This window comes from Mytilus edulis, chromosome 3, assembly GCF_963676685.1.
Source record: "Mytilus edulis chromosome 3, xbMytEdul2.2, whole genome shotgun sequence".
NCBI classification, from domain to species: Eukaryota; Metazoa; Mollusca; class Bivalvia; order Mytilida; family Mytilidae; genus Mytilus; species Mytilus edulis.
Window position 1 is genome coordinate 36,879,353 of NC_092346.1, and position 23,248 is coordinate 36,902,600.

The following is a 23,248-nucleotide window of genomic DNA, read 5'->3' on the forward strand; positions in this document are numbered from 1 at the left end:
TCTTTTATTTTTTTAATTGGTCCCTCTACCTTTTCTTTACAAGAGGATATAGCATATTTTCTATCTTTTTTTAGAAACAGTTGTTTTTTCCTTTATTCCAATTATAGCATTTAACATCTTAATGTAATTTTCCTTTACTGACCTCATGGCTTGAGATGTCCAACCAATTATAGCACCACAATGGACAGTAAATATAACTTCACCAGAACTCTCCTCGATCACAACCAATACTTCTGATGATATACCAAGAAACGAGTCCACCTGCATAGCTAACCCACAGTCTTCTACCTGTTAAAATTTAAGCCAAAATTATAAATCTTTAGGTAAAAATTCTGTGACCCCATTATTATATTACATTTTTTGTTCATTTTATGTGCTTTGTATCGAAATATTAACCTATTTTCAAAGAATTCAATCAGTAAGATTTCAGAAATTGAAAAAGATAAATGCATCATTTTTTCAATTTTCAGTTAAAGTTCAACATGCTAAAGATGTATGCAAAATTTGTCACATAGCCCCTTTACTGTATATTAACCTTACGAAGTAGCATAACATGTTAAATTGCATAAGAGTTTTAAAAGGGGTATAACATGTCAATTTGCCTAAGTGTTTAAGAAGTAGCTTAACATGTCAATTGCATTAAGAAGTGGTATAACATGTCAAGTTGCATACAAGTTTGAAAAGTAGTATTGCATTTCAAATAACATAAGAGTTTTTTAAAAAGTGGTATAACATGTCAAATTGCATACGAGTTTACAAGGTGGAATATCATGTCAAAATGCATATGAGTTTAAAATGTGGTATAACATGTTAAATTACATACGAGTTTAAAACCGGTATACATAACATGAGTTTAAGAAGTAGCATAACATGACAAAATGCATAGGAGATAAAAAGTGGTATAACATGTCAAAGAGCATACAAGTTTAAAAGAGGTTTTAGCCATATTGCATAAGAGATTAAAAAGAGGTATAACATGTCAAACTGCATATGAGTTTAAAAGTGGTATAACATGTCAAATTGCATCAGGTTTTAAAGAGGGAATAACCTGTCAAAGAGCATACAAGTTTTAAAGAGGTTTAAGCATGTCAAATTGCATATGAGTTTAAGTTTATGGCATTCTTGTAATAAAGTATGAAAAATGGAGAACTTAAATGCTTGCTTTCTACCTGTGAAGACAACCCACAGTCTACTACCTGTTAAAATAAAAGCCAAAATGGATATCTGATCAAATACTTAGTGGTATCATTCTTTATAAATTTCTGGTGCCTTGATGATCCAATTGCAGATTTGATGAAATAACAGGAGAGTTTTAAGTACAGATTGAATGAAAAAACTTAAATCAAATCTATTGTTGTTTTCTATAACATAAAAAGAATAAAGGTTAAAACCATAAAATTCAATATGGAAATGGGGAATGTTTCAAAGAGACAACCTGACCAAAAGCAGAAAACAGCTGAAGGCCACAAACAGTCTTCAACACTGTGAAAAAATCCCACAACTAGAGGTGGTCATCAGCTCCCCCTTAACAAAAGTGTGTACTGGTTCAGCAAAAAATGAACATCACACTAAACCCTAAATGATTCAGTGTATCAGTAACGACAACATTCTGTGATTTTATTACATTGTTGTTTATCTCTGTATATCTGTATGAGCATACCTGGACAGACCATATTGTTGTTCCAAGAGAAAACATATCAGGGATTACTTTCTGTTTTGTCTTTTCTTTCTTCCTTACACTTCCCAAACCAAATTTACCTAAAATAAATAAAATTATCATTTTCATTATTAAATGTAATAATTTCTACAGATCTTGGTTGATGCTTCACATATGAAAGAAAAATATTAAATAATTTACAAATCAAAGCTGAAAATAGTCAAAGATCGACGCAATTCCCATTTTGTTTTTCTTTTATCCAATAAACTTTTATTTTTATTCATGAACTGCCTGAATCAACTGTCATGAACAGACAGAAATTGAGGATAACTATATGTCATATGATTATTTACTTAATTCAGGACTACTTTCTAGTGTAGTTAATATGTCAACTTACTTAATTTAGAACTACTTTCTAGTGTGGTAGATGTCACATGGTTATTTGCCAGATCTTTGAGGTATTCTGTTCTTGTTCGAGTTGCCATAGCTTTGAACTTTTCACCTTTATGGGCAGTATTCTCTGCATTTATCACTGAAAACATTTATCAATTTCATAAGTTATGTGAATTGTAAGTGTCATCAATTCATGCAGAATAAATATTTTTCTTTTCCAATGTGAATTTGAATGTATATGTCTCAAATCTTTTAATGTAAATAACTAACTATTTTCAGATGATTCTTGCATAACAATTCTCTTTTCTGAAGAAATCTGCCTGGAAATAATGGAGAACTCCACTATGGAGAAACTTCTAAAAGGAGACCTGCATAACCCCTTAAAAGCTTCTTGTAACCCTAAAGAATATTGAAAAAGAAACTAACACAAAGTACTAATTATCAAATATTTGGTCAAACTTTTTGGTGAAGAGAAATGAAAAGAAAATGAGTACTGTATGCAATCTTTAAAATCAATATTTTGTTTTTTATTTTTAAATACAACCTGCTTTTCAAAAATTCCATATAAAAAATATAATGTTACTAAAATATTACCTTTAGCCAAAAGGAATTCTGCAAATTCTTCAGATTTAGGAAACTTAATGTTTTCTGGAATATGTGGACCAAAGGCTGGGACATCTTTAGATCTGCTGACTGATACACTGTAATACAGAGAGATATGTGTTAATACCATTGTATATTGATCATAGACATCTGTCATAATAAAATTTCCCTTGCTCAAAAAATTACATTCATAAAGTGTTGTATTTTATTCAGATTCTTTAAAACTGTAGATATTTTCATGACTTATATTTATTCTATAATATTCAATGGCTAAATTTGCATTTAATCTTATAACACATACAAAGAGGCAGATTTTGATATCTATAAGTCTGGTTTCATGCAAACACTAAGATGATTAAAACTGCATGATTTTATTCTGTTGATTTGAACTTCAATAAAGTAATAGAATGATTTTATTTCAGATGTGGATTCATCAATATCTGTAGCATACCAATTTTCATGGATTTCATGGGTAAAGGTAAACTATGAATTCAAAAATTCAACAAAGTACAAAATTTCCATTCTAAATTTCTTGTATGCAAACTTAAACTTATACATGTAATCAAATTTCTAAACAAGAATGTGTCCAAAGTACATGGATGCCCCACTCGCACTATCCTTTTCCATGTTCCATGGACCGTGAAATTGGGTATTAATCTAATTTGGCATTAAAATTAGAAACTATAGGGAACATATGTACTAAGTTTCAAGCTGATTGGACGTCAATTTCATCAAAAACTACCTTGACCAAAAACTTTAACCTGAACGGACGCACTGACGAACGGAGCCACAGACCAGAAAACATAATGCCCTTCTACTATTGTAGGTGGGGCATAAAAATCAATTTTTCACAAAAATTGATATTTATTAAAATTAAGCATGAGTATATATGTTCTTTTGTTCAAATAATACTAGTACATAAGAATAAATTACCTATAACGACATTTGTCTGAACATGGATTATGGACTCTAACTATGATGAAGACATGTTGAAATTGAGACCTTACAGTCTTGGCACTGAAAGGTAATGCATTAGGTTCCTGGAAGATTATGGTGACTATATCGTTTCCTATATGACGTTTGCGTAAAAGCTGCAAAAAATAAAAATTATGTATTATTCATGTTATAAAATATATGAACACATATTTAAGCATATAACTAGTAATTTCTATTAGCATTATAGGTATTCATTACGAGCAAATGTGAAGTGTATATGGTTTTATATATTTAAAATCACAGAGCACTCAACATAAGTTATAATTGTTTGTAAAGCATAACACTAACATTGTTTGGTCACTGGACACTAGTTGAGAGTTGTGAAAATGAGAATTTGTTGTATAGCATTGGTCATGTACGATACCAGGTTGGACATGTACAAAAATATTTCCATGATGTGTATCATTTGCTGTGTATTGTGAAAGGATTGGCATATTAGGGCGAACATATTAATTGGCTGCAAAATGTTGCAGATAAGACATATTAGGTGAAGTATTTACCTGTTGTGTTTTATTTGCTGCATAAGGTAATAGGGTAGAAGTATGAGATACAACCAGATGCAATTTATTTTCTGTGTGAGTAAATGGGTTGAACATATAATTTATTAGCTGTGTATGGTTAGACATGAGTGAAATATTTACCTGTTGTGTATTATTTGCTGTGTAAGGTAAGAGGGTTGACACATGAAACATAATCTCACTATTATTAAATGTTGTGTAGTAGGAATGAGTTCCTGTTGAATCACCTGAAAACATAAAAAAAATATATATAGATTTAGAAAATTCTCTATTTACTTCTTTTATGGTTTGAGTAACTTTTTTGTCTGAAAGATATATTGTTTCTTCTTTTTCATGATAGTTCATTTATCATTTCTATAATTTGAAAGACAGTTCAGTATTTACACCTCTTCATTCATGGACTTTCCCTTTACTTTTTCTAAACGTCACAGCTTTTTAGAAAATAAATGAAGTTATTTGTATAGCTGTATCCTAACAATATTTTTTTTCTTTTTGAGAGAGGCTAAAGGGGCTTTAATAAACTGTTGACATAGAGATATATCTAATTTTTATGTAATTTTGATAGCAGAGAGCACATAATCTTTCTCAAAAGGAGATGTGCCAATGCTCAAACAACATCATACCAAATATTATTGACCTACTCCTTGAGGTTCCTCAAAAACTGACATTATTAAAAACAAAAACATTATTGATGTTGAAAAAAAACAGCAAACCTTAGTCTTGATTTTCATACTTTATCATTTTATTCAGATGTCATCTCCTAAAGCTAACTTTTCTATAGTTTAACTGTATAATCATACTTACTTTTATTATCCAATTGGGCTCTATATTTCTCAAATCCTTTTAATCTAATTTTGTGACCTATACATTTTAAAAACTCTTCAAATGCAGGACTAGAATTTTCTAAAAAGAAAAGAAAATAGAATACTTATAATGCTTTCTACCTGTACACATTGAATTTGATGATATCAGATTTGATATTCATAAATAATCAAGGCCGGTTGGCTGTAATACAATTTATCCTCTTCATATTTAGAATTATAAACAGTATTCATACTTCAAATGTCTTTAGTTTTTCTGTAAGTTAGTCAAGAAGAAAATATTGTCAGATTTGACAAATGTCTATTTTAAAAAAATCTTTGTCAGTAAGATTTGTCTACACTTATAGAATCCTGTTTTACCCATGTATTTTTTAAGCATAAAACAATATTATACAGTATTTTAATTTTGTCCCCATTATAAATCACTTTTCATTCTGTTTCATACAATATATAGATATACCTACCATTATTATACATATCTTCTTCTGATGATTGTCCAGAACGACATAATAAAACACCTACTTTGTAGGTACTGTACAACTGAAATATAAAAAAAGAACATTTAAAATTTAGAAAAATGTTAACTCATCAAGTTTTCAACATTTAGGATGAAATGGCATAACAAACTTGGGTGTCAGCAAACATGCTTAACCCTACACATTTTATATTTGCCTGTCCAAAGTCAGGAGCCTGTAATAGAGTAGTTGTAGTTTGTAACTGTATGTGATATATGTTTTTGTATTGTTTTGTTTATATATCAGGCCATACTGCAATATATAGTTGCAAACATCTACATTTGGTCTCTAATATATAGTTGTCTCATTGGCAAGCATACCACATCTCCTTAATGTAAACTAACCTATAGTTTAGATAAATCAAATTACTCAGATATAATTAAAACTAAGTTTCATGGGGCAATGCATTATGAGAACTGTAAATTCAGAAATTATTGCAATGTTTTTGTTATTGTAAAAAATGTGACAGGGAATTATAATTATATTGCAACAATTAAAATCACATTTGAGTCTAAAATGACAAAATTGCGATAATAAATGCACGCAAATTATTTCTGAATTTACAGTATTTTATCTTCAGCCAGCATTAAAACATTAAAAAGACATAGGAAAGATTTTTTGTTGTTGGCTTTAATAGCTCATCAAGGATCACTTAAAATTTCTGCTATGTAATGATCTGATGATTTAAATGATGATGTATCCTTTATAGTGTACAATTCAGGAAATTGTCACACTTACAACACTTCAATAAAGTGTTCAAACTATGCCACTGACCAGGACAGAAATATACTACAATCATGATAAAACACTTAGTCGGATAGTAGATTTATCAGAAGTTAGTTCAGTATTGTAAAAATTGAATAAATTCTGAGAATTTGTAAGATTAAGCAACATTAATTATCTCGATAATTTATTCTATAAGCTTAACAAAATGATAGTTTCATTTTCAATGGCTTATTAAAAGCAGTTAAGGGTCACTGTTAATTTCTTCTATGTAATGATCTGTAGATTTTCAATAATGAGCTTTTGACTTCATACAAATTTCATCAACATCCACCAAGAGTTATATTGGTATTTAAGAGTGTTTTACAATGATGACTGAATGACTTACTCCCCATGTCATGATGAGGAAAAAAATATACAGTAGAAGGTCATACCAGAGAACATTGACCTTGAAATTCATGTGACCTTTGAAACGAGGTTCATTATCCAATATAAAAAATAACAGAGGGAAAAGAACTGTGTTTTGATGAGATATGTTTTTTTTGCTTTATAGAGGTAATCTTTATTACAGGTTTGACTGTACTTTAAACAAATGAATGTTTTTTTGTTTGATTTTTTAGCAGTTTTGACTGTACTTTTCAGCATTTTGATGGTTAGATTTTAATTACCCCTTGTTCATCAAGTTTTAACAACTGCTCCAATGTCTTTGGGGTAGTTGTTCCAAGTTTGAGGCAGGATATTTGTAATTGAGGTATGAGGAATTCTAGGATGTCCTTGACCTGACCTGTCCGAGAACTACTAATTCGACCACTTGGTATGGCTTCTTCAAGTATGGCTCCCCGTAAAGTGGTTAGCTGGAAACATAAATATAAAAGTGTTATGACATAAGTATCTTAAAATTTAGGCTTTTGAGTTTTGACATGTGAACAAATCTGGGTAAAAATATGTAGGTAGGATTATAATAATATTTCATCATTCTATTTACACTCCATTCCCACTGCAGCTGACTCCATTCTTGCATTCTTTTGTTGTGTCTTTAGTGATACTGAATTCTTTAAGATTCATATATAAAACCAGGTTCAATCCACCATTTTCTACATTTGAAAATGCCTGTACCAAGTAAGGTGTGTTTTATCATTTGATTTTGCCATTTGATTTTGTGACTTTCCGTTTTGAATTTTCCTCGTAGTTCAGTATTTTTGTGATTTTCCTTTTTGTTGCTACTATTTATTTCCATGAATTAAGATATAATTTTATTTGAGTGGATACTTTCATTTCATGGTTTGCGCAAGTCTTCATACAAGCAATGAAAAGCCTGTAGATTATGTGTACTTTGTTAAGCATTTGAGTTTGTGGATAATCTCTTCCAATGAAGGCCACAAAACCCGGTATTCAACAAAAACTAATGAATCTATGGTATATAAATTCTTCTGGTGAAACCCCAATCATCTTTTTACATTGATATTTATTGAAATGACTAAGATTGTTAAATACATGATGAAAACTATATGGTTTTATTATGTTGCTGGTTTACTGTCAACATAACATTGGCTGTTATTCATAAACACTCAAATATGTTGACTTTTTATGTGTGTTTATAAATCTTAGACTTACTGCACTGGTCCTAAAAATAATCCTATGTTGGTACTGTCCATATTCTGCTTTCCCTAATTTGTTCTCTCTATCTTCTAACTTCTCTCTCCGAATACTGATTGCCACTGGACCAAAATTTTCATCAATACCAAAAAAGTTTTGGTGATCTATTAATGTAAAAATAAGATACAGTATACCAGCTAGTGTACTGCACATGAACAAAAGTCAAAAACTAGTACAACTTGTATATGAATTTATATAACATATTGAAACTTTGAGTCTTCAAAACTGCCTCTGATATCTCACGCTCACCTAATTAAGTATGAGAGATTGTGTGTATTTGTTCAAACATAAAAAGTAAAATCAGGGTTTTCATTTTTAATTCCTTAGTACAAATTTATTAAAGGAGGGTATCTTATATGATATTAAATTTCATAAATATGTCAAAAATGCTTGTAATACTTGTTGCTGCAGGGGGTGCATTTGCTACATAAAGTTGGAGCCATAAAAATTGCCATCTACTTTTCAAAACATGAAGACAACATTATAGGAGCCTGTCTCAATCAAGATACAAAATACAGAGCTGTGATTCACATGTCAAGTGATGCATAATCAATATGAATATGAATAAATTATATCTTTTTCTTATAAAACTGGAGTTTTATTATTTCAGGAAAGATCATAACAAATTTGTTATTCTGTTTGTTGTTTTAAATTTACCTACATGACATCAGATATAAAAATAAAAGAAGTTGTTCCATAAATAAATTAATTTTTCTTTGTTCCATAAATAAATTTGTTTTCCATGACCCATATATATGTAAGAAGTATTGTTTTAAATACTATTCAATACTGCTACAGTGATATATCATCTTATGATAACAAAAGTGCACTAAAGTTATGTGCCAGTGAAATGAAGTATTGGGTGTATAATCTCAAAAATTTTTGTATTATCAATGATTTTATTGAATATTATTTGTTTTAATCTTGAATTATTGATGTTTTTTTCATACAGTATGTTTATATGCCCTTTAGGACCCTAGATTAGAATAAAATCTCTTCTTCTATGTGCAAAAAAAGCAAAGGGGTACATTAAAGGTTTTTGTTTGGTGTGAGTGTTGTTTGTGAGAAAATACAAATTTTTAGTTAATCACAAAAATATAACATTTTCATGTCTAAATCAACTTCTAATCTCCTATCATGTTAAAAGTGAAAACAAACCACATCAAGCTTAATTAGGAGTGTACAGCTTCAATAGGATGGTCTTTGAAAGTGATGTTTTGGCGGGAATTGTTGTTCTAAATTAAAATTGCTCCTGATATACATGTAATTTATAGACAAATTCACAATAAAATTGAGAATGCAATTTTTGAATTCCGATCAATTATTGACACCTTTTGAGAGTAATTGGTCATGTTTAATCACAGTTACCTGTGTTCCTCAAATTTATGAGCTCAATTTTAGCTAGAACAAATTGATAGCCAAATTTTTATCAATTTTCGAACTCCTGTTAATCATCACTTGTTGATTTTAAAATAACCATCTAATCATTTTTAATCATCAATTTTCAAAATTTATAATTATTGATCATTTTGATTTCAAACTCTCACACTTTGTTAATCTGTTTAATGTGAGGGTACCCAAGTTGCATCTATTTAAATAGTTTAATAATTATGACGTCTGGTACGGCTTTTTCATAATATGTTGTGATGCCATCATACATGAAGGAGTCACTAAAAACAAAATCATTGCCTTCAAGACAACATATTAATTTGGGACTACATTTCATGTACTATTTTGATAAACAAAAGTTGGCTATTATGATCACGGAATTCAAAGGTTATTTAAGTATATGGTTGCTATTTTTCTATTAATAATATATATATCTATATATATTGAAGATCAATAAAATACATAAAATAAAATGGACAGAAAGAACATTCAAGTCAATTTTCATAATACACTATTTACAAATGTCAGAAGATAAAGATAGAAGTCAGTTGAAGACTTTCATTCAGAAAAAATCAGCATTGCTGGTATGTTATTTTATACATTCTGTATGTATGGACATAATAGATTTATTTGAACATGTTGAACCTCAGACTGTGTCCCCTGTCAATATAATCTGAACAGGTCCCTATATTATGTATTGACCTTGTCATAAGTCTATAATTGATAAAAGTTGAAAGACGTGCAAATTGATAAATTACAGAAATATGAACTACGTATTGTCTAGTCTTTATAAGAAAACCTATAAAATCAAGAAGCTATCTGCCAAGTTTTATGAAAAATGGGTACAAATTGTGTAGATGGTGTGAATCGGGTACTGTTATGTCAATGAATGTTATACATGAGAAAGAGTTTATTAGAACGTGCTATCAAAAGCCTATCATACGACAACTTACCTGTAATTGCCCCTGAGGCTGAAGTAGATTTTATTACTTAGAATGTAAACTTAAACATATATGTATATAGGAAATAATAATGTTACAGTTGGTTCCCCATATATCACCAGCAGCCTAAAGATTATTTCGTCTTCAGGTGAAATTATAAAAAAATCACAGTTTCAAACTGTCAGTTTGCAACATTGGCAAATTTTCTTTACTCATTTAAATGTAAAACTCAATTCCTTAATCTTTGTTTATAGTCATGATATAAACTTTACAAACAACTGACATTGGCAATTTTGTAATATATGTCTTATTTCACACATTTTGATTGGTCTAACTGTATGCTATTTTGTAATACCAATGATTTCCTCCCGCCCAGACCATTGGTGTCAAAAAGTATTTTTAGCCAAAAAAGTCATATACGACATTTTAGAAGCCATACGCCGATATACTTAAATAGCTTACAAAAAGTTGTTTGTCTTTGGCATGTTTGGACAATGTTGGAGTCATGTATCAAGTTTTTTTTTCAACCTCATCTAAGACTTATCTATAAAGATAATATACTCTCTTTTATATGAAATCTGATATAAAAGGCAGAAACTTGGTGATTTCAGAACTTTCTATCTAATTCACTAACAACATTTATAGAATCAGAACTTATTAATAACTTGAAATCAATTGTTGAAGACTCATGTTGACCATGTTGACCATGTTGACCGATATATGTCTATAGTGTATTTTCATAACCTTTTATCATGTTATTGTGATTTTCCATCCCTCTTATTTTGGTCCGAATATATATGGGCCCTGTCCCAAAGTGAAATATGTTTTTTTTTTCCCAATCTTCAGCTCTAAAATTCCCAATTGTATAGACATCATTGTAAGGTTTTGTTGATGTCGTTATGTGGTATATATACAAATGTATATATTTTGTTTAAAAATCTCTTGAAATTGTTCACGATTTATGCAATTATAACTTATTCCTTCTCAGAATGCAGAATTTTGCTCTTAATTTTTCAAAATTTTCTTGGGGACCAAGTTGCATGCGGCTGGAGCCTGGTGCGGACTAATATATTTTCCGCAAATCCAACATTTCACGAACTTTTATTCCCAATTGCATGGGCCCTGGGCCCCTTCCCTTAAACACTAGGAAAATCACTGTTCAATAACTTTCCTTTTCATTGCATTTGTTCTCGTTTACACATATTCATTTCAATAACTGTCCTTTAACAATGAGAGAAATTTATACCTGTATTACTCACATCAATTCATATTTATAAACAATTACAATAGTACTTCTTCGTGTGATGCATTTCTATATTAAAAGATTTCATTAAAATTTAACTGTTCTCTTTATTTAACAAACAACATGTAAAAGGAAAAAGAAAAACCTTTTTGTGGTAGCAGAAACATATCATTAGTATATTTCAGAACAACGGGATATTAGTTCAATTCGATACTAGCTTATACAAATAAATACCTCAACTGTATTGTATAGGGTTCAATAATTTCTACATCATGAACAAAACCAAGGAAATTCAATACACTACACGATTTTATATTAAATTATTTCTCGAGTTAAGAAGTGCAGGTTACATGTGTTACTTGATGTCTGACGGAGATTCAACCAGGCCTGTTTATTTTACCATGCTAGTAACTGTATCATATCTACATATCAGTTAAAAATCCAGATTTCAACTATTATATGAGAACATAAGATCTATTATTTATCAATAAACACCCCATGGAAATGAAAATTTATAAACATAGATTTAAAATAACCAAGATAATGGTCTAACATACACTATATACTGTTTATGCTCTACATTGTACTTAAACATTCAGTTAAAATTTCAGCCGTAAATCTTAACCCCCAAAACAGGGAGCACCTGAGCTAATTTAGATTTTTGGTGGAGTTCATATTACTCAAGAGTCCTATATATCTGTGATTTCCTTCAATGTTGGCTGAAACTAGGTTACAAGTACTTTTGCTATTACATTTGTCATGTTTGTTAATTAACTCAGATACAATGTATAAAAAAAAAAAAAAAAAAGTTCTTACAAAGGAAAATCCATGGGCCCTGGAGTTATTATTTTCAAAACAGTGAGTCCAAACATATATATTCATCAAGATACATGTAGCAAAATGCACAGATATTATTCTATACCAAATGTCTAAAATAATAAAAATTTCTTAGCCATTTCCTTTCTCTTTTTTGTCATGATGACTGAAAAAAAATAATATAGCCATAAAATGTTCTCTTCTCATTGACTGTTGGACTCACCATTGCCAAAACAACATGTACAAATTCCTTGCTAAGAACCTTATTTGTTCATACACCTGTACTTGTGTACTTACCATAACCATAAAAGAAATGTCTATAATAACTGGCACCATGATCTACATACTCCATCACATGATTCCGATGTAACACTACATGAGGAAGCATAAGTCCTGTCGGAGTAGGTGAAGAGTCTAATATAGATAACCCACAACACGCAGGTGACCGTGTCAATATTGCACTATTTTGAGTATTTTTAGATTTATTTAACGTTCTTTGTGCTATACTTCGACCTAAACTAACTATTCGTTCCTGCTCACCACCGATTTCATTTCTAAAGAACGGACATTTAAGCACCAAATTGTTACTTTTGTCATCACCCTCATCTTCCGACTCCCTTCCATCTTTCTGCGATGCCGCAGATGCACCAGTTGTAGTATTTCTACCAATTTGTAAAGGATTACTAATGCTATGAATGATTTCCTCCACATTGAAAGTAATACTCTGACAGTCATAATGTAAAAAAGCTTTACTCCTTAATCGTTCTTCAGCACGAACATCAACATCAATATTGTCAGGAGTTTTGGGGTTAATTTCAGGTTCACTTTTTCCCCGTAATTTTGTAAAAATTCCAGATGGACGTGTTTCGTTCGTTATAGATTTACTCCTGCTTTTCCTGTCTTTATGTTTGAATTTAGATTTTGTTCTAGGACTATCTGTTATATCTTCAGTAGATTTGTCCTTCACAGCACTACCATTTGAAGCACGAAACCGCACTCCTTCATTTTTACCCCTTAACAATTCTTGCAATTGAGCAGGTGCCGGACTTCTCTGATCAGCATTTACATGGCTATAGTCCTTCAACAATGCAAAGAAGCTGTCGTGTCCACTTTTTCCGAGAACATCAATGGAGGATGTACTCCCATAATCCCTGTGTATTCCTGTATGAAATTCATCCACATCAATATAATCAATACTATCCATTTCTAAACTACTATTACTTCGATACAAGACAGGTTTTTTCTTCCTATCTTTTTTATCCTTCCCTTTAGATTTGTTTTTACCCCACGATTTAGTCGCTTGTGTACCATGAATGGTTGCCCTCTGTCCACCCCGCACGAAGGCATCACGGGGAGGAGTGTTAGAGTTATATCCATTGGTATCTCTCTGATAGTAGTCCTGTTTCGTTGATGCCATTTCATCCCATAGTGTGTGTTGTTATCTGAATAAGAAAATAATAACATATCATCTAAGGATGTATCAATAGAGATATATGTACATTTGTTCTTACTATTTCCTGATTAAACAGTAACCCGTTCAACTTCACACTAAGTAATAAACCTCCTCCACTGTGAAATGTCGTTAAGGATTATTTATATAATGTAAAGTACATTCTTTCTATATTTGGTTATATATCATTGTTTTCTAGCCAATGTTACATATATATGTTAACTTTTATCCATAAATAACAAAAATATGTGACTTCAGGAAAAATTGTACTTTTTGTAATTTTAACAAGTTTACATTCTGAATCACTCGAATTCCTTTATCTTAATCCATTTTTGAAAAAAATTCTTTATAAACATAAGCTATGATTAAATAGATAATGCAGGGAATATTACAAATTTCACTGTATTTCCCACACGAAAAAATTATCTAATAATCTTACATCTGTATTCTCCAAACTTACAAGTGCACCTGTTTAATAATTGCTAATTAAAACAGTTTCCTACACTTTTATTTCCCAAAAAACTACCTTGAAATAGCCAAATTTCATCTGATGTAAATATTTAAAACTTTAAGCTGTGAATGAGGAATTTCACTGCCAAATAATTCACATGGAGGTAATAGTCTATTCTTTACACCTAACAGGAATTAAAATTGTTTCTATCAATTAAAAGGAAATCTATTTAGAAGACCTGTAAATTTATTTACAACCAGATAATTACATTAGAGGCCTTTAACTTGAGGAATTCATTCATACTACTTATAAATACAATTATAGAGATTTCAAAGGTGTCAAGATTTTAAATGTTTTTACTCAAACAGGGAAAAAATCAAAGGTTTGATGAAGTAACTTCCACTATCATACATGTACATGTAATTGGACATCTGCAGACTAACATTTTTTTTTTTTTTTAATTTTATACTTCTTTTAAAGTCAAAAAAGAAAAAACATATGAATGCACCCTTTACTTTAAAGCACAGATTTGCATGCACTTTTAATCCCATAAACAAGAAACCTGATCAGACAACAGCAGCGCTATAAAATTCATACTCCTCACTCCCCAATTTGTGCAGATATGACAAATCAATGTTTTGCTGTGGGGTACCGCAAAAAGCAGATGGATTAAAAGTTGAAATTAGAGATGCACAGTACATATTCTTTGAAAATCATTAAAATCGAGTCTGTTTTTTGGAGAGGTTTCAGATCTACATAGTGTGAACAAATGCATGTACAGATGGATATACACAATGGTCACTGTATTCGTATACAGCATACATCCAGAAATAAAGTTAAAAGTAAATTCCAAATGACATTTTCCAGTCATTGCATGAAGCTAAACAAACTGTCTATTTTGAAAGGTTGAAATCTGTAACTCTGAAATAGCTGAGTGAAAATCCATTCACTGATTCTATATAAATTGGTAGACTATAAGAAAATCATCCTAGAGATACTTGAGTTTGTGTGCAACTTGTTAAAACCAGACGGACCAATGAACGTAAATTAAATGTATACTATAATACATGCATGTTGGCCATTCAAAAGCATATACACTTGATGAGTTATTGTGTAACACGTTTACTCTAAAACAGATGGACAGACAAACAATTGACTTATATAGACTAATCATGATACTATGTCCACTGCTGAAGGGTTCATGAAAATTACTTTTTTTTTGTGTGTCTAGGATACAATTATTTTTATGTTAAATATAAAGGCCAAATAAAAATATATGCGGGGTTCCAATTACCCTACCTACCCTAGAACTTGAGACTGTGACAGTGTAGTATGAATAATACCCTTCCCTTAAAGATATTTTAGTAATTTTTCATTAAGCACTGTTAAAGCCAGAATGTTGCTCTCATAAATTAAATGTACCCCTAAAAAAAATCCCTACCTACCTACCCCTACTTTTGTTTTGATATAACAGGAACCACACATACTATTTTATTTGGCCAAAGCAACTTTCTGTTCTATTAAAAGTATAATCTGACACCAATTTTTATTTTATTAATTCAAAGTCATTTTACAATAGAAAATCTTATTTCAAATTCCAGTTCAAGTTCAGATAAACCATTCATATTTCCAACACAATTTAAATTATATATACATATAGAGAGAAATACCCACGTACATCAACTTGGGTGATAATATAACGGGGCTTTCTTGTGTGTGGCTTTTAGGACTATGTCATTATTTCGGATCTACGTATCCGGGATCGTAATCCATGTTGCCCGTTAATATAGGGAACTAGCTATTGTAAAGTTTCTCCGTAAGCTCACTTAGTACTGTCTATATAACGAAGTCCATTTAATGTTCACATGTTTAATCATATTTATAAAAGTACATGTATATATAATATATATTCACAATTATAACTTCCAATACACAACGTTACTAAATTCCAGCTCTATAAAACAACATGTTACTTCAAGCTACTACTCCAATATAACTGACCAATGCAATACATGAAGTTTCTCACAAGATCCAGCTATAAACATGTTCTTAATTTATGTAAGGCATTGATTAATGGTCTTAGTTATTTGGATAAACTATTGCAGTTCAACTGTGCAACTAAAGTATTGTATAAAGTGTCACATTAAACAAGATGAAAGATCATTAAACTGATTAAGAACTGACCATCAAATCTTAGATGGAATTGATTACGCCACATCACTCCCCGCTAAACAAAATTCGTTTTCACTCGAATTAAAAAATTCATACCAAAAATATTACACAAAGTAAAAGATAAGGGGAGGAAATGTGAACATTAAAAAATAAACTTTTTCTTTGACTAAAACTACTTAAAAAAATCTAAACTAATAATAATGGAAAAAAAATAATGATAATTGCTATACCATGTAATTTATCAATTTACGTCGTGAATAGTTGTGGAAAACTTGCAAAATGATTAATACTCTTAAAATCTAAATTAGCAATTATCCTTTCAACTTCAAACTCTTGATATTTATAACTACAAAAGAGGCACTGAACAAAAATCATAAAAATATATAACACAAGTTTGACAATTATTAATCTATTCAAATACATTATGGTAAGGTCTTTCCGGAATTTTGACCGTTAATCCAAGCGTAAACAAAATGATAAAATAATTAAAAGCATCAATTAAAATCAACTAATCATTATCTCTGGGCCATCAAATAAATCAATTTACAAACAAAATCAGCATCTCATTAGCTGCAATTTCACTACTATGTGACCGTATCACCATAGAACTCTGAATGACCAACCTGTCAATCTATTTCATGGGCACTCCCATATACATTAAAATAGTATAAGCAACCCTTGTTACTTAACTATACACACAACACGCCCACTCTCGTAATGGAAAGAGATTAAATCTAGCTTAATCAAACATGTGTAATACACAAAATCATACAAAAGTTAATGCAAACAAGAAATAATATACAATAAAAAAAAACTAAGCATAGGCTAGTAATATATATATATAAAAAAAAAAACTAACTAAATGAATAAAAATGAAAATTGAAAAGTTATTTACAAAAATGAAAATATTGAATTCAAAGCACTTTCAAAAATTTATTTAGAAGAAGGGATTTTGTTATGCATTTCTTTAACATATTCCTGGCATTCTGGTGTCAAGTCCTCAAATTCCACCCACGAATTTTCAGCGGAGCCATACCCTAACCATTTAACTCTGTAAGTCCATTTCTTTCCAACTTTCTTCTTTTTTATGATTTTTTCTATTGAGAAGACGTTATTGTCTTTATTGTTATTAATATTGTCTTGAACATTTTCATTTATTGGAACTTGACTTGGTTGAACTTCCGGTTCCACTTGTTCGAAATTGTCACCAGGAATGTCATTTTCATGTATTTCCAACGGTTCTAGTTCATTGGGTGGTGGTTTCGGATCACGAGGTTCGCCGGTCCAAACGAAACCAGGTTTTATCCTGTCGACGTGTACTCTAGTCTTAAGTAGTTTACCGTCACACTTTCTTCTCAGTCGGACGTGTATTTTGGACAATCTTTCCACAATATAAAAAGGCCCCGTCCAAGGGCGTCGTAGCTTCCTACTCAAATTTGGAGTTGTGGCTGGCGTATACAAATAAACAATGTCACCGACACTAAAGTTCGAATTTTCACGGTTTCTATTCGCTTTGTTTAACATCTCAGTTTTGTGCTCTTGAAGATTTTCACGTGCTACAGCTCTGGCTTTTTCAATGTTTTCTAAAGTTTGCACTATGTATTCTCTCGCAGTAACGTTTACCTCCATGTTTGGTAAATGTGTATCTAAAAACGATTTCGGGTGACGACCATTTACTAAGAAAAACGGAGAATAGTCTGTTGAATCTATTGACGGCGAAGTATTATATGCAAATTGTATGAAAGGTATATATCTGTCCCAGTCGGAATTGTCTTCAATATACTTTGACAACATATCTTTTATTGTAGACATCATTCGTTCACTTTGTCCATTACACTGCGGTCTATAACTTGTGGTTTGAGTCTTTTTAATGTCCAGTAATTTACATGTCTCTTTAACAATATTAGACAAATAGTTCACACCTCTATCTGAGTGTAAAAATAATGGTGTTCCATGTCTACACACCACGTTGTGTAAAAACGCTGTACCAATAGTTGCTGCTTTAATGTCACTTAACGGTATTAGTTCTACATATTTTGTAAGATAACAAATGAACACCAATACATACTGGTTCTTTGATTTTCCAGAGTTTGATACCGGTCCTAATATATCTGTACTGACACGTTCAAACGGCTGTGAAGCTATTGGCATAGATGAAATTGTCAATTTCGATATTGTCATTATCCGTAATATTACGTACAAACGGGGAATGCTTCTTCACTATTTTAACGTTATTACCAGTTTTATCAATTACAGCCCCATACGGCAAAATATCTATTAACGACTCCATGTCCTGATCAGTGACATTCTCATATTCACGGCGACTCACTCCATCCGCATTTCCATGAGTAGTCCCGGGGCGATATAGTATTTCCATACTATAAGACTGTAACAAAGCTATCCATCTAGCAAATTTTCCAGTTGGTTCTTTCAAAGTTAATAGCCACTTTAGTGCTGAATGATCTACATACGCAGTAAATTTTGTAAAACGCAAATAACAGTCAAATTTCTTCACTGCATACACCAACGCTAAACACTCTTTTTCCGTTATTCCGTATTGTTGCTCTTGTTTACTTAACGATCGTCCTGAATAACAAATCACTCTTTCTGTCCCATTTTGTGTTTGACATAACACCGCACCGAGAGCAAATGAGCTTGCATCCGTATACAGTTGAAACGGTTCGTCAAAATCTGGATAAGCCAATAAAGGTGGTGAAATTAAAGCTTCTCTTAGTAGTTTAAACGCATTTTCACACTGTTCAGTCCAAATAAAATCCACATTCTTCTTAGTAAGCGCATATAAGGGGGATGCGATTTTAGCATAGTCTTTAATAAACTTGCGGTAGTAACCTGATAGTCCAAGAAATGCACGAACGTCCTTGAGACGTTTTGGTATCGGATAGTCTTTGATGGCACTTATTTTATCCGGGTCCGGTAAAATTCCGTCACTGCTCACTATATGTCCCAAATATTTAATCTGTCGCTTGGCAAATGTACACTTTTTAGGATGCAGCTTCAAACCTGCATTTTTCAAACGTTCAAACACTGCTGTTAAATGCTGAACATGATCTTCAAAAGTTTTTGAGAATACTATTATATCGTCAAGATATATGAGACAAAATTTAAATGTCAACCCGTGCAAAACAGTTTCCATGAGACGTTGAAACATTTGTGGTGAGTTTTTGAGACCCATGGGTAAACGACGAAATTGAAACAGCCCTAAATGACATCTCCATGCAGTATAAGGTCTAGACTTGGGGTGTATACTGGACTGATAAAAACCACTTTTTAAATCTAGCGCCGAAAAGTACGTTGGTTGCTTAGCGCCGACGCTTTCTAAAGCATCTTCTGTAGTCAATAAAGGATGTGCGTTTAATTCAATGCATTCATTTACTCTTCGATAGTCAACCACGAAACGATAATCTGTATTTGTTGTATTATTACTCTTTTTAGCGACCAATAAACAAGGTGCTGCCCACGGACTAGTGCTTGGTTCTATAATACCGTCTTTCAACATGTCTGATACTACATTTTCTAATACCTCTTTTTGTTTTGCGCCCAGTTTGTATGGCCTTTGCCTTATCGGTTTACACGTGTCGGGGATGTGTATTTCATGTTCGATAACATCACATTGACCTAACTTGCCCTCTTTATTTACAAATACGTCAGAGTATTTCCTAAGTAAATCATTCAGCTGACCACGCTCCTCAACCTTCAAATCACGTGACACATCTGGCAAATCAATGTCTCTCTTGTTATTAACTCCGCCCACTTGTTGTGTATTTTCTAACTTGATATCGTACAACTTATCATCTCTAGAAATGCATACAAATTTCCCAACATTGGAGTTTTTCTTAATTTTAATAGGCTTATCAAAAATATTACACAAGCCATGCATAACTGTTCCATTGCTAACATGTGCAATCGAATTTGCGGCTAATAACCCACGAGAAGCCAAACTAAGTGATTCTGACGCTAAACCTAAAACATTTTCCGGTAATTGCGCACCTTTAATTTTTGCCGCAATTACCACCTCAGACTTTGGCGGAACAGTTATATCTGACTTGGCAATTAATACACGTCGGGGATCAAAAGAAATTTTCTGTGCATTAAAATCAATAACAGCGCCCTGATGATTTAAAAAATCTAAACCTAAAATTAACTGTGGGGTCAAACAAGGTACTAAATAAAATTTAACATCTGAACTCTCATCACCTACTTTCAAATCAACATTAATTGTCCCTACAATTTCTACATGTTCATCATTTGCAGTAATTATAACTTTCTTATCAGATGGCTTAACAACAACATTAATACCCACAGAGTCAAGTTTAGATAAAATTGACGGATTAGCTACACTAATGTCCGCACCTGTGTCAATCATTGCATGCATTGATAAACTACCTATATTTACATTAATAAAATTGTTCAATAAAGAAGACTGACACATTGATACATAATTATTGTCAAAAGTTCCATACTTGTCACTTACATCAGGGCGATTATCATCCAAGTTCATCTCGTGCCTAACAAATTGCCCGTCTTTGCTAGGCGCCTTTAGTTTTCCGTGCACTCACGCGCAAAGTGTCCTGGTTTTCCACAGTTATAACACACACCATTCCTTTGCGGAGTCCTCATGTTTGAACTTGCGTTCAACAGACGGCATGTTTTTGCTTGATGTCCGAATCGATCACACAATTGGCATTTATTGTTAGAGTTCGTTCTTTCTTTAGCGGAATTTATACGCGCGCCGTCATCTGCTGCCTTCATTTGTTGTATCGACTTTGTAAGGAGTTGAATTGCTTCATGTTGCTCTTTTAGCGTTTGCTGAATAATGTTATTTGACCCAGTATCGAAAGAGGGAAAAGCTGCCAGAGACTCCTGTGCTAGTCTCGCGGACTGAATTGCTTCTTTAAAATCCTTTGGGTTCTTTTGTATCACAAATAACCGAACAGAGGCCGGGAGACCACGAATAAACGCTGTCACTGTCTCCCTGTCAGTTTTCAATAATCTCTTACACCGTCTTTGTATGTCCGTGATGTATTCTTCTAGACCCTCACCTGAACTTAATGAGCGTTCGTATAGCTGTTGCTCCAGCATCCACGTTGGATGAAGAGATAAAAAATGGTCCGAAAATCCCTTGAACAATGCACTTGTACTTTGCTTTGTCATGTTGGGTAGAGCCTGAAACCATGAGAGTGCATTGCCCTCAAGTTTAAGCTGCATTGCACTGACAGTTTTGTCCACATTTTGTAACCAGCCATTAAAAACAATCCAGGCCTCAAATTTTTCCAGCCATTGTTTTGCATCTTCGGAAGGGTGTCCTGAAAAAGTATCCATAGCGATGTTTGACGCACTGTTTCCACGTTTTGTATTTATTTCCATCACATGAGTCATTTTATTGAGGGTAATAAGAAGTTCATCCAATTGGGGTTCCTTTGTCTCCAATTTTCCACCACTAGCTTCCACAGATTTATGCTCGTCTCCAGGCATTTCAGTTACTTGTCTATTTCTTAAATTGTATGACATTCAATCCGAATCCTCCACCAGATATAACGGGGCTTTCTTGTGTGTGGCTTTTAGGACTATGTCATTATTTCGGATCTACGTATCCGGGATCGTAATCCATGTTGCCCGTTAATATAGGGAACTAGCTATTGTAAAGTTTCTCCGTAAGCTCACTTAGTACTGTCTATATAACGAAGTCCATTTAATGTTCACATGTTTAATCATATTTATAAAAGTACATGTATATATAATATATATTCACAATTATAACTTCCAATACACAACGTTACTAAATTCCAGCTCTATAAAACAACATGTTACTTCAAGCTACTACTCCAATATAACTGACCAATGCAATACATGAAGTTTCTCACAAGATCCAGCTATAAACATGTTCTTAATTTATGTAAGGCATTGATTAATGGTCTTAGTTATTTGGATAAACTATTGCAGTTCAACTGTGCAACTAAAGTACTGTATAAAGTGTCACATTAAACAAGATGAAAGATCATTAAACTGATTAAGAACTGACCATCAAATCTTAGATGGAATTGATTACGCCACAATAACATTAAAATTACAAAATTCTTATATCTACATTTTTACCTGAATGTTTAACAATGTTTACGATGCTGTTCAACTTTGTACTCGTTTCGGCTTTCAAACTTTTGTATCTGTGCGTCACACATAGGTCTTGTGTGGACAAAATACACTTCTGGCGTATTAAAATTTTGAACTTGTTGCCTTTTGTTGGCTGTTGTTCGTGTGATTCTTTGTCTATTGTGTTCTCCAATTTATTTATATTGTAGTCCTGTGTTGTCATTTTGATGTTATATTTCACATGGCCATAAAAGTGCGAGGTTTGGCATGCCACAAAACCAGGTTCAACCCACCATTTTTTCCTTTAAAAATGCCCTGTACCAAGTCAGGAATATGGTCATTGTTATATTATAGTTCGTTTCTGTGTGTATTACATTATAACGTTGTGTCGTTTGTTTTCTCTTATTTTTGAGTGTAAATTCACATTGCGATAAGACGTGTCACGGTACTTGTCTATCCCAAATTCATGTATTTGGTTTTGATGTTATATATATATGTTATATTTGTTATTCTCGTGGGATTTTGTCTATATGTGTTACATTTTAGTGTTATGTCGTTGTTCTCCTCTTATATTTAATGCGTTTCCCTCGGTTTTAGTTTGTTATCCCGATTTTGTTTTTTGTCCATGGATTTATGAGTTTTGAACAGCGGTATACTACTGTTGCCTTTATTTAACTTGTCATGAATTTTTTGCATTTTTAGAATAGCTCTTCAATAAGAAAACCAAAATCATTAGAAACAAAATGAAAATCATGGTTTGTGTAGTAAATTGCCCTAATATGTAATAAATACATGA

The 23,248-nt window shown here is 31.9% G+C and overlaps 1 protein-coding gene across 4 annotated transcripts in view; it reads right to left on the minus strand.

The window, feature by feature from the left end:
• Positions 1-23,248, minus strand: part of LOC139516394 (signal-induced proliferation-associated 1-like protein 2) — a 51,428-nt gene that overhangs the window by 22,573 nt on the left and 5,607 nt on the right. For 2 of the 4 annotated variants that reach the window (XM_071306463.1, XM_071306465.1), the window contains exons 2-13: positions 12,569-13,713; positions 7,841-7,986; positions 6,895-7,080; positions 5,453-5,528; positions 4,972-5,070; positions 4,291-4,394; positions 3,587-3,744; positions 2,645-2,751; positions 2,055-2,189; positions 1,661-1,758; positions 1,170-1,196; positions 143-288 (exon numbers count right to left, since the gene is read on the minus strand). In XM_071306463.1, the coding sequence (XP_071162564.1) occupies positions 143-288; positions 1,170-1,196; positions 1,661-1,758; positions 2,055-2,189; positions 2,645-2,751; positions 3,587-3,744; positions 4,291-4,394; positions 4,972-5,070; positions 5,453-5,528; positions 6,895-7,080; positions 7,841-7,986; positions 12,569-13,688 (2,402 nt within the window). In that variant the 5' untranslated portion in view covers positions 13,689-13,713. The remainder of the gene's footprint in view (positions 1-142; positions 289-1,169; positions 1,197-1,660; positions 1,759-2,054; positions 2,190-2,644; positions 2,752-3,586; positions 3,745-4,290; positions 4,395-4,971; positions 5,071-5,452; positions 5,529-6,894; positions 7,081-7,840; positions 7,987-12,568; positions 13,714-23,248) is intronic. The other 2 variants (XM_071306467.1, XM_071306464.1) reach the window with 1 other exon arrangement.